Consider the following 15,435-nt stretch of genomic DNA (forward strand, 5'->3'; position numbering starts at 1 on the left):
CTTTAAGAATCATCTTCTACAGTGCCGGTCATCTGCTGTCTTCCTTCATTTCAACACCAACTAGTTATTAAAACTTAGAAACTAACCTGCCGCTTTCCCCTTCTCCTTCCTCAGTTAGAGTTGCCAAAGAAGTCATATACCGTAGACTTGTCAACTTGTGTCGTATTCACATCAAAAAAATTGTACACTTTGAGAAAAAAACAAATTTTCCATTTCATAAATTGTATTTCTGGTTTACCATATACATATATTTTATTCATAATCTTATAGTTCGGGTATTGGTTTTCTTTAATACAGAAGAAACCACTGGAGTGATTGGTGTCATATAATATTCATTTATCATATTATTTAATTAATACAATTCCTCAAAATATTAATAAGAAAACAATGAAACTGCTTACTGCGGTTTAAAGTCAATGAATCCACCTAGATTTCGCCATGTATCCCATATTTTTAGGTTCTATAAACATGGCACAATATGACAAGCTATCTTTAAAAATGTTTTCGCAAAATATGCCAAAAAATCACTCCAGTGGATAAGAAATTTTCTCAACTAATTACATAATTACAAGGGAATGGGTTTCCTTGATCATAGATCTATCTATCTAAAATCACCCTTATAATTAACAAACTAAAAACAGGAACCTACCAAGACAGGGTGCCTCCTACGAGTATAATTCCAAATAATATTGTATTTATATTACAGATTCTAAAACCTTAACATATCACTGAGTATCTCTATGGTCCAAAAAAATCAAGTGTTCCCCAAAATGGGATATCTAATTTTTATTTTGCCATTGATTGCTCTGTTTACTTTTCTGTTGTATTTTATTTTTGTAAGTTGTTGTTGACTAATCAATAACGTCAATTTATCAAAATGGAAAAAAATTACAGCTTAATAAGGATTTATTTTTAGCCATCACGAAGTGTATTTTTTTAAATTTTGTTCGATATTCACAATTATAGAATCGTTGCATCGTTATCTTTTGTCTACTTAAATATTATAATATTTTATCACAAAAATCACTTCTAACACCCAACACCGGTATTCAAATTTGATCTGCGAACCCTTTTCTTTTTTATAGTGATTTGTTTTTGGGGTATTATGCCGTGTTGCTCTACCTCCTTCTTTAGCCAACATCAGGGCAGATGTATATCTAAGGTTGTGGTGAAAGGTTGGTGGTAGGTTGTTCTGATGATGGACACTGCAATGTTCTCTGAAACGTTGGCTAAAGAAGGAGGTATTGCAACACGGCATAATACCCCAAAAACAATACTTTTGGCAGTGAAAATCTCAAATCATACCCTTCTCTTTTTGGTTAATTACTTCTGGCAGATCATTTTTTAATTATTTATAAACACGTAAATGATCAATTTAGAACAATATTATAAGAACACTCATATTAATTTCAATTACCTCTAAGGAATTTTGTAAATTAACTACGATTTGAAATGAAAACCATTTCATTAGCCACAGGAGTCCATCCACAACACACATTCTTGTTATGATACTATTTCCGTTTTCATTCTTGACATAATAATAGTCAGCTTAACGTTTACACAGCCAACAACTGCTCAATGGAATAAAAAATATAAAAGTTACAATAGTCTATTTAACATATATTAATTTTAAATATGCATTATCTATTTGATTTGCAAACGATTTTAAATTCGCCATGTTCTCAATATTCTCTACTATAACTATCGTATTCAGTAGGTTTAACAATCAGCATTATTCATTGAGTAAGTCTGGGCCGGCCCTACGCAGGAACAATTGCAGCAGTCCGCTGCGGGCGCCGAACTGGTAAGGCGCTGATAATACCAACAATTAACAAACAGAGAAAACATCCTAAAATGAATGTGAAAACTTCCAAAAGAAAACTAGATAGAAATCGCCTTTTTTTCGTAAAAAAACAAGTTTACTGGTTTTGACAAGGGGTATAAAAATTTTACTCGCTCCAGGCGCTGTTTGGTTCAGGACCGGCACTGATATACGTGTCTTTATTATTATTCCTACAATCATATTGAATAGAGAATGGCTATTATACATAGGTAGAGACACCCATTCATAGCATTAATAATATTTTCGCGAATTAAAGTGATAAATGGTATTTTTAGCGATTATAAAAAAGTATTTTTAGTCGCTATAATCTTGTATTGACAGATCGTAAAACGAACATGACACTATACTGTAGAAACATGTGCCATGTTGAGTTTCAATCAATAATACAGTAAACATGTTTCAAGGGATTTTGCTAATTTAATCGTTTTTGCCCTCTTGCTGACTTCCGTTTCTTGACATTAAGCTATAAACGCTATGAAAACACAAAATTAAAGCTATTTTTTCAATAATTAATGCTACATTTCATAAAAATTAAAGCTATGAATGTGTCTCTATACATAGGTAATAAAAATGGTAACATACAATGGTACAAACTTTTCTATTTAAATATTACAGTGTGATCAATACGTTTTGTAAATGAAAAGTATTAAAAGTAGTTAAGACTTATTTAGTAGTCACAACTTAATCGTAGATTCCTTTTTAAAAATATTTTTTAGGTTGGTAAACTACTAAAATTTACCTACTTACCATAATGTAAGTTGACAGTGTTTCAACGATATATATTAATCACTTAGGGCCCTGTTTCACCTGCACACCTTGGTGGCACAACCAGTTGGGCGAACAACCGAATTGTGGTGACACCGAGCGGACACCAGATGAGGGACCCTCCATAGAGCAGGTTGTGCCACCGTGGTGTCCCGGTGAAAGCTGAATTCGATTCAATGTGGAGCTGAAATCAGATGAGACTTGACAAATCTTCCGATATAGCTTAAAGCTTTGAACGTCCTATTAGGTGAAAGCCTTTGTCTCAGTAAGTAATATCCCGCAGCATTGAAAGCTATGAAAAAGAAAACTAGCATTGATAGGTCATAGGAGAACGAGGCGTCTTTCATGCCCATCATCTTGATGAACTGTTTGGGGCTCTTGTATTCGCAGTAGATCTCCTCTCTCGGACAGTAGAGGTCCCGGCGGCCGGTGCCCCAGATGGCGGTGACGAGCCCTTCGAGGCCGTAGCGCAGGTACGAGCAGGCCATGGCCAGTCGCCAGTGCAGAGGGACAGGCAGATCTCCCGACCCGATGCCGCGCACTGCCAGCAGCATCAGGGGGACAGAGAGGGCGGGCCCGGTGAATATGCTGTTCTGTAAGGTGAAAAAATAATTTCAAAGTTATTTTATTTATCTATTCATACATTTCATTATGTATTCGGACTTGAACTCAGGAACTTAACACCAGGTAATGTACTCCCTCACATTGGAGAGAGTTCAGAAGAAATTTCTGAGATTTCTCTACATGAGGGAGTATCGCTAGTACCCGTGACTCTATCTTTGGACTTTTTTTTGGGTATAGTCAGAAAGAACCTTATATGGGTCAGAAGAGATGTACACATTTCTTCAAAGTGATTCATGTATGGTTTTAAAACCCGGCAATCATTTGTTTTCCGAGTCCCAACTGCTCCTAACCATCTGGAGCCAGTGAGACTATGGCATCCCCAATTGAGGTATGTTGTGAGGCTGAGGGTAGTGGGGAGTGGTAGGATATGAGTAAGAGGTAGGTAGGGAAGTACCTGGCTATTCAGATTTGGTCACCAAACACGGCCAAAGCCATTTCAAGCAACGTTTCAATTCTGAATGGTGGTCTTACACCGGAGCGATATTGGGAGAATCTTCCACTCTGGAACCTGCTGCAAATACACTATATTATTTTAAATGAGTAATTTGTGATATGATACAAACTAATCAAAAATAATTTACTTGCGCAAGGTGGGATTTCTCCAGCTTGCTAGTCGAGGGCGTTACCCCTCGACCACGGAGGTAGTGGAGAGCATTCTTTTCTACGTTCCCAATGGTTATACATACATAGTACTCTTGCTTTTGAACAAAATCAATTCAGATTTCGACATATTTAGCATCGATGAAGCTACTACTACCCACTGTCTATATTTGTTTTTTAAAAGCATTCAAATGAATAATTTTCTATTATTTTTAAAATAATAAACTGAATTGTTTTGAACTTCCGCTATCGATTCATTTCATCAAAAGTTTTCTTTTGTCATTTGATCAGTGTTCAGGGCCAGCCTGAGTCAAACGACGCCTGGTGCAAGTAATAATTTTTATGCCCCTTCTCAAAACCAGTAGACTCCTAGGTAGGTGAACACTAAAACTGGTATTTCTAGGTTTTATGCCAATTAGATTCTTCTGAGCACCTTATCGACCAGCATAACCACGATTCTGCCATTAAAAAAACCCCATCATTGATGCCAATTTTGGATCGACGGGAAAACTGTATTATGCTGGTTATGTAAATAATATCCTGGAAAACTTAGGACAGGTTGTTTTACAGAATTTGAAAAATTTGACAAATTTCAAACTTACTATTCAAGTTATGCGAGTCCTATTCAAGTTCTCGCTGTGGAACAACCAACCCATGATTAAATAATAATAGAACTTGTATTTTAACATTGAAATTTGATGAATTGTTCAAATCCCACGAAACAACCTGTCCTTCTTAGGAATCCATGATAGGCTCTCATTTATCAACCGTCTACCTAAAGCGTATCCTAAGATACTTTAGACATGTTGTTCGCCAAAATGAGAACTCAAAGCTGGAGAAATTCACGATCACCGGCATTGTGGAGGACAGGGGAAGCAGAAAAAGATTGTTTTCTTGTTCTTTCCATGAAAATTGAAGATGGGGTAACGATCCTCCGCAACTAGAAAATGACTAAAGAAGAATGAACAGTATTAAAGATCTTACCACAACATTGAAAGTGGATGAGATGACGATAGCCATTGACTCGGAGATTAGCGCTATGAGGAACAGCACTGAGAAGAACATGGCGAAGCGGTTGATCTCCATGGGCTGCCCGGAGATGAGGTAGGTCATGCTAAGGTAGATACTGGACATGACCAGCTGGATGGGCAAGCGGGCAAGTGTGGTGGCCAAGAAGTACGGCTTCAGACCATACCATCGGTTGAAGTATTCACGTTTTAGCAGCTGTACCTCGAAAGGGACTGCAAAAAATGTCAGATAAATTAATTAAAGGTAAACGTAACAGAAGTAAAGTTATAATCAACGAGTTCATATATGGCATGACATATTAAGATAAAAAATTTGTATGCACCCATACCAGAGATGTGCAAAATGGGTACCCAAAACCATTTGAAATGCAAAATGGAAATGGGTCAAAACTTTTCCATTTGAAAATGCATAATGCAAAATGGGTTTTAGTAAAGCATTTCAAATGCAAAATACCTATTTTCAAAATACATTGAAAATGCAAAATGGTTTCTCAGGTCAAACAATTAAAATAATTATAGAATTTTTAAACAATTTTGTCATTTAATAATGGACATCAATGTACAACAAACATATTACATGATGGTAAATCCAAAAACACCACGACTACAGATTATGAAACCACAAAAAATTTGCGCGGGACTAATGTTGCCAACGTAAAAACATAGAAACTGCTATCTAACATTTAATATTACAGCGCCATGGCCCCATGTTCAATACCTATTTGAATCAGTATTTTTTGTAATGGTATCACTCAATTGCCAGGGCTACTACCAGGGAGCAACTTGACAAATGTAAATTATCTCTCATAGCGAGGTTGAGGACCGACTGATATTTGCGGCTTATGAGAAAAAGATGAGTGGAGATAGTAGGAAGAATGTTGCAAAAAAGCATTTAAAATGGAAAATGCATTTAAAATGCAAAATGCAAAATGGTTTTTAGAAAAGCATTTAAAATACAAAATGGAAAATACCCATTTTGCATTTTGCATTTCCATTTGAAATGGATTTATTTGAAATAAAGCACATCTCTGACCCATACAGACGCAATATGAATATGAATAAATAATTTTGTTCGCATAAAAACTCAATTCTTCCAAGAAAGGCATACAAATACAATATTGGATTGAATCACGGTTACAATATTGTATTTGTATGCCTTTCTTGAAAGAATTGAGTTTTTATACGGACAAAACTATCTATTCATATTCATGTTGAGCATGTATGGGTGCACACAATTGATTTGTCTTAATATTTTAAAGCATAACTTGCAAAAAGCGTATTTTCATAAAATAATTAAATTAACGCATGAATGCATAGACTATACGTTATTTTAACCCACATTATAGTAATATAAGTTATAGACTCTTTTTTTTCTTAGTATTTGAGTAGATAGGATCAATTTTACAATCTGTAAAGATGACTTATCTCCAATAATTTTAGGTAAGATTGATGGAAGTACCCTCGGTATCGCCCAGGAGAAAGACCACCATTCAGAAACGAAGTGACTTATAGATACTAAACTTCGCCTCCGGATACATGATATGAAGATGCCATAGTGGTTTAACAAAAAGGTGAATCCACAAATTAGCCAGCTCTCTAATTCTAATTTTGGTCGGCCAAATTTTTTTTAAAGTATGACATAACCTGAAATTCAATCTATGTTATAAATTTATAAAAAAACTAAAATTTAATTCTGCTGCATTGATGTTTACCGTAAAAAAATGTATTTATAAGTAAGAACTCTTTTCTATTGATTTCCATATTTTAATTTCTCAATTATATTTGCTTAACCTATTAAGATAAATGGATTCGTGGCCATTTTGCATACAAAACTACAGGCGGAAAATTTCACAGAATTTCAACAATTCATCAAATTTCAACTTTCATTTACGAGTTCTGTGAATATCCTATTCAAGTTCTGTTCTTATACCATTATAGGTCAGTTACTTGACTGAACTGAAATAATAACAGAACTTGAAAATTAACTTTAAAATTTGAAGAATTGTTCAAATTCTCTGAAACAACCCGTCTTTAAATGTGGATTTGATGACAAAATACTTGACAAAACCGAATAATTCTTATTTTAAAATCAGAATCTATAGCAAATAATCTATTAGGGATGTGAGCTACTTAATTTATTTGTGTTTTAAATAATAAAATATAGGTCATTACAATTCAATTTTTTATGAGTTTTTGATAATTATTAAAAAAATAATCTAACCTACTATATGTAATGAAGTTTTACATAAAAAATAGAGCATCGTCAAAAAGCCTATTTGGGTCAAAATTTTACATTTACAAACAACAAATTTGTGTTTCAACGGATATCGGCCGTTTGTAATTTAAATTTAAGATCATCAAAACTTTTTGAATAGTGTATATTTTTCGTTTCATAGTAGGAACTGCAAAATATATATTTTTAAATAATTAACGTTAACTCACAAATAATTGCCAAATTTGGCCTTTAACGTGTCAATGCTGTCGGTTCTTATAAGGCAGCAGGGAAATGTGAACAACGAATGTATCAATACTTACATGATAATAAGACTGGCAACATGGGGACGAACATTAATACGATGATGGAGGTGTAGCAGAAACCAAAGTTGAAGAGCGTTTTGGATCCATCGTCCCCCATTTGCAGGAAAAGGAAGCCTATTATTAGTCCTAGAAATATGTGGAGGGACAACTTCAGCCATAAGTAAGCCTGCAAAGAAAATAATATACTTGTATTACAAAATTTTCATATTTTTTTTATATAATTAAAAAAAATAAAATTACATAGGTACTGTACTAAATTGTTTAAGATTTTTTTTATCATGCGCATCTTAGTTTACACCAGTGATGCATAACCCGCGGCCCACGAGCCTTTTCGTGCCGCCCAGTTGGCTAAATAAAAATCAACAGCTTTTTTATTGGTCCGATTTTGGGGCTAAGAAAAAATGTCGCCTTCGGCGCTTTCTTTATGCGAGCTGTAATATTAATATTCTAAATGAGTCTCGTTTTAAAGCCGACCAAATGTTGTTTCTTAACTGAAGTACCTACCGGGAGTGAGTTTCGATATTTCTTTAGCATTTCCGAGAGCTATTATCAAAATATTTAACGGTTTTCGTTCTGATTCACAAAATACGAAAGATTATTACTATAATAATAATCACATTTGTCTTTGATATTTCGAATAAGTCGTCCACAATTACAAACACTTTTTTTCGTGTTCCTTGAAAACAATTAAAAATCGACAGCATTTATTGGTTTGAACTTTGAGATTATAAAGTTATTACGAAATTCGATATTTTAGGTAAGTAGGTACCTAGTCAAAATGTTGGTAGGTACTAGCTCCGGACACTTCGAATGTGTGTACGCCTCTGTACCACTATAACACACTCCAAAAGCATGGAAATGGAATCGAAATCGATGAAATTCTCCGACGGAACTCGCTCATTGATGAAATTACAAAAAAACTCACCAGGTACATATTCTTACTTAGAAACATCCGTAATATCCTCAACATAAACGACATTAAAAAAGCAGCTCAACGTGGCCCAAAAAGCAGTACTAAAGAAAACTTTAAAAGTTCCGGTTAGAACTCCTACAAAAGAAATATTTAAAAACTTCCAAGTCTACAATGTACAAAAACTTAATTCAATTTTTTTTATTAAAAATTATTTAAAAAAATCTAAAACTCCACTGCCCAACATAAAATGGTACTCAACAAGAGCAGTTAGTCTAAATATACTGGTTACTCCTAGTTTGAACAAATCTTTTGGATCGAAAATATTAAATCCCATGCTGCGAAATTATACAATGCTCTACCAGATCAAACAAAAAAATTAACGTAAATTAATATATTTTAAACAAAAGCAAAAAGATGGCTGAGAGAACTAATTGATATTCAACTTACAAACATTATGAAGACGATGTAAAGACAACTTTACTTAAAACTAAATGTAAAAGTTTAAAAACTACAGGCCGCCTCAGAACAGAAATGTCTAGTGAGGAGGTCTGTGAAACTATACATCATGTACAAACTTTGCAATTGCAACTTATAAAAAAAATATATATGCAAATATATTTTAAATCACTTAAAATCTACACTAGCGACGCCACCGACTGTAAAGTTAATCATGTAGGTTCCCCTGCGGCCCGCGAACATATTAAAAATAAAAATGTTTTTGCATCACTGCATTACACAATAGTACAATTGTCTTTATAGAATAGTACTATAATTTACATGCCATTGAAAAATAATTATTTATTGAACATTAAAAGTAATTTATACGAGTTAGTCGTGCGCAAAAAAGGAGAGACAAGAGACTCCGGGTTAAGGGTTAATTATAGTATCATACCTACTACTCTAAGTTATTCAATGTCATGAATAAATATGGTTAGAAAAACACTATTTCTAACTGGCATATATGTCCTAAAGATCGCAACCCGCCCGTTGAGAGAGTGGTATCTATCAGAGACAAGAGTTTATTTCGTAGGTCTCTCCAGACCTGATATAATTATGCCTTACTCAACAGTAGGCGCACTGTAGATTGCGCACGGGAGGGGACAGGGGATTGGCGGTTAGAATTTAGGAGGTATTTCATGTAGAACTTAAGGTTTAAGGTAAACATTGACTTACTGCATCTCTCCACGTCTGCAGCATCATCCTATAGAACAGTATCCTGAACTGCGTCCAAGCGGAGCTCCTGTATTTATACTGGTGTGTTCTAACGCTGGCTGGCTCCGGTTCCAACTCCAGCAGCGAGTCCGAGGGAAAAGAGGAAGACCGGATTTTGATCTGGTCCAGAGGTGGACTGATGCTTTTAAGGAGGGGCGGGGTTAGGGAGTCTGGGGTATTGGGTTGCAGGTCCTCTTCGCTAGGCTCCCAGCACTCGAGGCGTCCATTTTCCACGGCAGCTACCATCTTCTCGTTGAAGTCTCCGTATTCTCCACTCGATACTTCAATTGCTGAAATAAAAAAATCTTAGAGTGATTATAATTGAACGAATGGCTTTGTTTATAACGCACTAGATCTTAGTGCCAATTTGAAGTGCGATATTTTTAGATATTCGGTTTTATACAATTCCATTGTTAACGTTTGAAGAAAGGTTAGGTACTCGTAAATAGGTGAAAGTATTATGCTTTATTGAAAAATAAACAAAACTGGCCCCATCTCTAGTCCTTGTGGAACTCTTGATGTGACTTAGATTGCTCTTACCAAAGTCTGCTGGGTTATAATGTCTCGGGCATGGCAGACCTATGCCCTTGAGGAAGGACACGATGTGTCCTCCGAAGCCCTGGTACACGCACTGGCCCGCCGCCACAATGTACACGTGGTCGAACATGGAGAAAAGGCGCGCGGACGGGGTGTGAATAGAACAGATCACTGTGCGTCCGCCCTCGGCTATCTGCTTCAGCAGGGAAATGCATTGGGATGATGACAGATCATCCAGACCTCTGGAATAATTAGAATATCATTCTTAAACTATATAGGAGGAAGGAGGGAAGGCCAGATATAAATAAAGTTGAACTCCATCACTCCGAAATCCATGACTAATTCCAAATACGCCACATAAGAACGTTAAAATGAGACAGCATTTGTGTGGGACATTACGTAAAAAACAAGAATGTGTTGAAGTAGCAGTGAGCAGTTTTACTTACGTGGTAGGTTCGTCTAAAAAGATGACTGGTGGATTGTTGACAAGTTCTAAAGCTATGGAGAGTCGTTTTCTCTCTCCGCCAGAAAGTCGCGTGGTGGTCGTGTGCTGTGCTTTGTTTAATCTCAGCATGTCCAAAATTTCGCTCACCTAAACATGAAAAAACGTTATTACATTAAATTACATCAGTTGGGTAACATGTAGCAAATGAAAACTTGGAGTTGAAGAGAAAACTACTTGTGATGATTCTAAGACACTTTGTCATTGGTAAAGAGTCAACTTACCACGACAAGCTTCTTTTCTTTCGTGAGGTCATCCCCCAGCTTGAGGTCAGCCGCTATCATCATGGCCTCATGCACCGTGATGCGTGGCTGCAGCAAATCCTCCTGCATTATGTACCTGCTCAGCTTGCGGAATTGGCGGATATCTCTCGGCTTGCCATTGGTGCAAATCTGCCCTGTAGCGCTCAAACATCTGTTGGGAAGAAAAAAATCACCTTTACTACCAAACTTATTACCAAAACACATATTAGCATTTTTAAGACTCTATTTATATAAATTTATCGACGTACCAATTAATCAAGGAGTCTCAATATAGAGCATGGCTATTTCAAAGCAACATTAACGTTTATTTCCTTATTATAACTTGATATAAGTAAATAGAATTCTTTTACAAAGTAGCAAATATTATTAAACTAGTCAATAACAGGTAGATTAAAATTTTATTACCATTTCAGAATGGAGTTTTCAGAATTTGAGTGCGAAAGAAAGAAGAAAAAAGATTCTAACATGTCAATGCGAGATTTATTTGCATATGTTGCGAGATGCAAAGATTGCGACCAACAGGCGCGGACATCACAATGTACGCTGTGTAATTTAGTTTATTTTATCTTGTACTAACTTGTATCCAGCTAATATATTCAGGAGGGTTGATTTTCCAGCTCCTGACGGACCAAGGATGGCTGTTAGTTTCCCGGATCTGAATATTCCACTGATACTGCGAAGGATTATTTTGGACGCTGCAACAAAAAAATATAATGTTCAATTTTCATTGATTTTGAGGGTCGTTCTATCAGATTTTACAAATTAGTAACTTCATTGTTAAAATTACTCGTATATGTCACCATCGAAGAGATTTTTTTTATTTTTAGAATGACAAACATATCTAGAGATCACTTTTTAACGTAGTTACTTGTTTTACTCTGGAATCAAAACAGTGCCGAATTTATTATAGTTATATTTGGCAATAATTTTCGCCTTCGGCACTTTCTTCGTAAGGACTGTAATCGATATTTTTGATGAGTTCCAAATTTTAGGGATACACATCCAAATTTTGTTTCTGAAAACATTGAATTTGATATTTCTTAGTTAGCAATCGTTTGATTTTATGAGTGCTATAGTTAAAATTCCGTTTCCCTTCTGTTTTACGTTCCTTGAAACAGTTGCCCAAAATTAAGACCATATTTTACATATTACATTTTGTTGCGCGTGTCACACGACACAGTTGTGCAAAATAAATGTAATTCCTGAGATTAACACACTCGACATTAGTACAGCAGTACAACATTAGTAGACCTGATGAAATCGCCTTGATTTCGTCGTGTTAGTGACATTTTCGTGGTAACCAATAACATAACTATGTATTATCTTATAAATAATATTATTTGTTTACATCTTATATTTTATTACGACCACAAAAATAACTTTGTTAATAATACATGTCAGTCGACGACATTGATTAAATTGATCAATTTTGTAGGGCAAAAGAAACCTCTTGTAGATAAATATCACCTTTTAAAAGTGCCGCTAAGTTAAATCTGATTTGGTAATTGGGAAACTCAGTGATATAAAGTCACGAAGAGAGATGAAAAACTGGGTTAAATAAGTTACGTTAGGTTAGGTTTATATGCCTTTTTTGCTTGTGGGTGTTAAATTGCCACTGTCCTGAGGTGCCATGGAACCATCTGATGCATACGCCCTTTGTCCGCATATTTATAATAGTTTTAAAGAGCATTTATCCTTTATAAATAAACAACTTATTAGTAAAATTAGTATAGAGTTATGCTTATCGAAATTATGACTCTTAGATCAAAGGAGATGTTTGCAAAAAACGGTCACACTGACCAACCACGTACTGATGGGTTTTCCTATCCGTCCAAACCTGCATTCAAATTTTAATAATGAGCCATTAAACTGAACAAATATTTGTCTAATAGTGTTTATAGTTAGGCAATAAAAGGTATTGACTCAACTATATAATTTGTACGCTGCTTTGATATGATTGTTAGTTGTTGGCCATTATCTGTTGAGGATATGGCATTTTGTAATGCCCATACAAATTATCTCTACGCGTCATTAAATTATTTGTGAAAATATTGCAGAAGGTACAATAAATATTTTTCCATGCATTTCATAAAAGACCTTGTCTCGACAAGAATCGACAGGTTCACATTGACATAATCCTGAGATTTTAATTACAAGAGCAACAACGTATCAATAATTTAAAGGTCATAAATACTGTCGGTAATAATAATTGTTTAACATCTCAAAACAATTGTTGATGTTTGCCAAAAGAAACGTGTGATCCAAGTGATTATTAACTGAGTAAATAATCTTTGATGTACCAAGTAAGACCCTGTGGGAAATCCACTATAGGGATAGCTTTAGCTTAGCCTACAGCCAGCTGCTTTATTATTCTCCTTGTTTATTATTAACAATTTTCTCGGATTTTGTTATTTATATACATATTCCTCAATATATAGTTCAACGTTTTCAAAAAGTAGAAGTTCAAAATTAATTTGGTGTTTTCAAAATTATAAAAATTAGTAGTTTATTTTTTAAATGTAAAAAGCGCAAATTATCATGATTTTCCGACACTAATCTCTTATCTTAATTTTTGGAGTGACCTGAAGTTGTAAAGTTCCCAGGACGCGACATTAGTATTATCTGTAGCTGAGCGTCCAAATTTCTTGTCCAAACATCACAATTTTAAAAAACTTTTGACCATAAATATTTTGTGAACCTTTAAATAAACAATATTAATATAGCGCACCAAAATATTTAGCACCTTTCAAAGGAACTCACCGCCGGGCAACTCTATTTACTCACACCATCGACCAAATATCGATGTCTCAGACAGTCAACAAGTCAAGAATATTGTAATTAACGCATTTTGATGATCGAAATATTTTAATTGACCGAGCGTGAGGCCGTGAGTCCTTTTTAAACTCAACCGTTTTTCATTTCATCTTTGTGTGAATATGATTGCTACATTCCGATTACGGTTCAAGATGGTAACCGTGCTGGATACTACCTTTTCATCCCGCCAGAGTTCGCATGATCTTGGTTCCTACTACGAGCTGTTAAATCGGAATCTGATAGTATTATTACGCTAGCGTCTTAATCATTATTATGGTAGGTAATAAAAGTAGCCTGAAAATGCTTGGAAAAATAATGATCATTGAGATGGTGACATTCAAGGTTGAATTGTAAGGTTAAAGAAATGTGATGGTGACATTCAAGGTGAATCGTAAATTCGTAAGGTTGAAGAATTGTGAGCACCTTTGGTGGCATTTCTTTGAACAAATTGTGTAATTACTTATTTTAAATTTAAATAAAAATATGCTAGATATATTTGGTTCACAATTAGGTGGGTAGGTATTTAAGTACCTGCTTACAAATCTGGTTTTGAAATAAGATAAAATTAGAAACTTATTTTGGACTCGAGGTCTACCTGTTCACAGACTACTAGTTTATCTTTTGAAACCATTTTTAACTTTGCAATAACATAATAACATAATAACATAATAATAAGTTAAAAAATGTTTTATTTTCTATTTTAATAATATATAATTCCACCAAGTATAACAGTATAATAAATAAAGTCATAAGAATAACAAGAATATATACTGAATAGCAAATAATAGAATTCTACAACAAACGAAAAACTACCGTATACGGGTGCTTCTTAGACCTAAGTAAAGCCTTTGACAAGGTCTGTCATAAAAAATTATGGGATAAATTGAAAGCTAGGAATGTAACAACCTTATTTATAAACATGCTATCCCGATGGCACTCCCAGCAGGAAAATGTTGTACGGTGGGCATGTACATACTCCCAGCCGATATATTTACGGTCAGGAAAGTGTATATTTACAGTAAGGCAAGGAGGGTGTATGTCCCCCATTCTATTTAATGTATACATGGACGAGTTGTCAAGTCGCCTGGACATCAGAGCGGGCTGTCGTGTTAACAGTATATGTTTGAATAATATAAGCTACGCGAACGATATGATCCTCCTAGTTCCGTCGATCAAGGGATTAAGATTACTGCTAAACACTTGTGAAGAATATGGAAAACAACATGATATGATGTACAACCCGAAGAAGACGGAATTGATTGCGTTCCACCACGGAAAAAGTCAAGATACAATTAAGATGCTCCCCGTATACCTTAACGAGGCAGAAATAAATACATGTTCGAACGTGAAATATTTGGGGCACATTATTAATCAAGACCTATCGGACGATGGCGATATCGAACGACAAAGGAGAAGCCTAAGCATAGTGTCTAATATTATTGCCCGCAGATTTTGCAAATGCAGCAATACCGTTAAAAAATACTGTTCAACGCATTCTGTACTGGCCTGTATACGTGTGAGACATGGTGTCACTACCGAACTTGCTCGATGGAACGACTCTGAATTCAATATAATGACGCCTGTAGAATCATATTTGGATATCAAAGATACAGCAGCGAAGCGACAATGTTCACGGAACTAGGACTGAATGGATTTGCCGGCCTGATGAGACACCGGGTCACTGAAACCAGGATACGGCTAATGGCCTCCGCCAACACGTTGGTGACCGCAGCCTACCAGTACCAAGCGCCACTCCTAGGTGAGCGCTGGGCCCAAGCGCACTCAAGACCACACCC

General features: G+C 35.3%; 1 protein-coding gene across 1 annotated transcript in view; it reads right to left on the bottom strand.

Annotated features, from left to right (window-relative positions):
• Positions 1 to 278: 278 nt before the first annotated feature.
• Positions 279 to 15,435, bottom strand: part of LOC149420852 (ATP-binding cassette sub-family G member 4-like) — a 90,797-nt gene continuing 75,640 nt past the window's right edge. Inside the window, exons 3-10 of the mRNA XM_089635579.1 lie at positions 11,403 to 11,520; positions 10,787 to 10,976; positions 10,507 to 10,652; positions 10,064 to 10,302; positions 9,485 to 9,813; positions 7,396 to 7,564; positions 4,817 to 5,073; positions 279 to 3,201 (exon numbers count right to left, since the gene is read on the bottom strand). Of these exons, the coding sequence (XP_089491705.1) occupies positions 2,782 to 3,201; positions 4,817 to 5,073; positions 7,396 to 7,564; positions 9,485 to 9,813; positions 10,064 to 10,302; positions 10,507 to 10,652; positions 10,787 to 10,976; positions 11,403 to 11,520 (1,868 nt within the window). The 3' untranslated portion in view covers positions 279 to 2,781. The remainder of the gene's footprint in view (positions 3,202 to 4,816; positions 5,074 to 7,395; positions 7,565 to 9,484; positions 9,814 to 10,063; positions 10,303 to 10,506; positions 10,653 to 10,786; positions 10,977 to 11,402; positions 11,521 to 15,435) is intronic.

This window comes from Hesperophylax consimilis, chromosome 9 (assembly GCF_061612785.1).
Source record: "Hesperophylax consimilis isolate HC1 chromosome 9, BYU_Hcon_1.0, whole genome shotgun sequence".
In the NCBI taxonomy this organism is placed as follows: domain Eukaryota; kingdom Metazoa; phylum Arthropoda; class Insecta; order Trichoptera; family Limnephilidae; genus Hesperophylax; species Hesperophylax consimilis.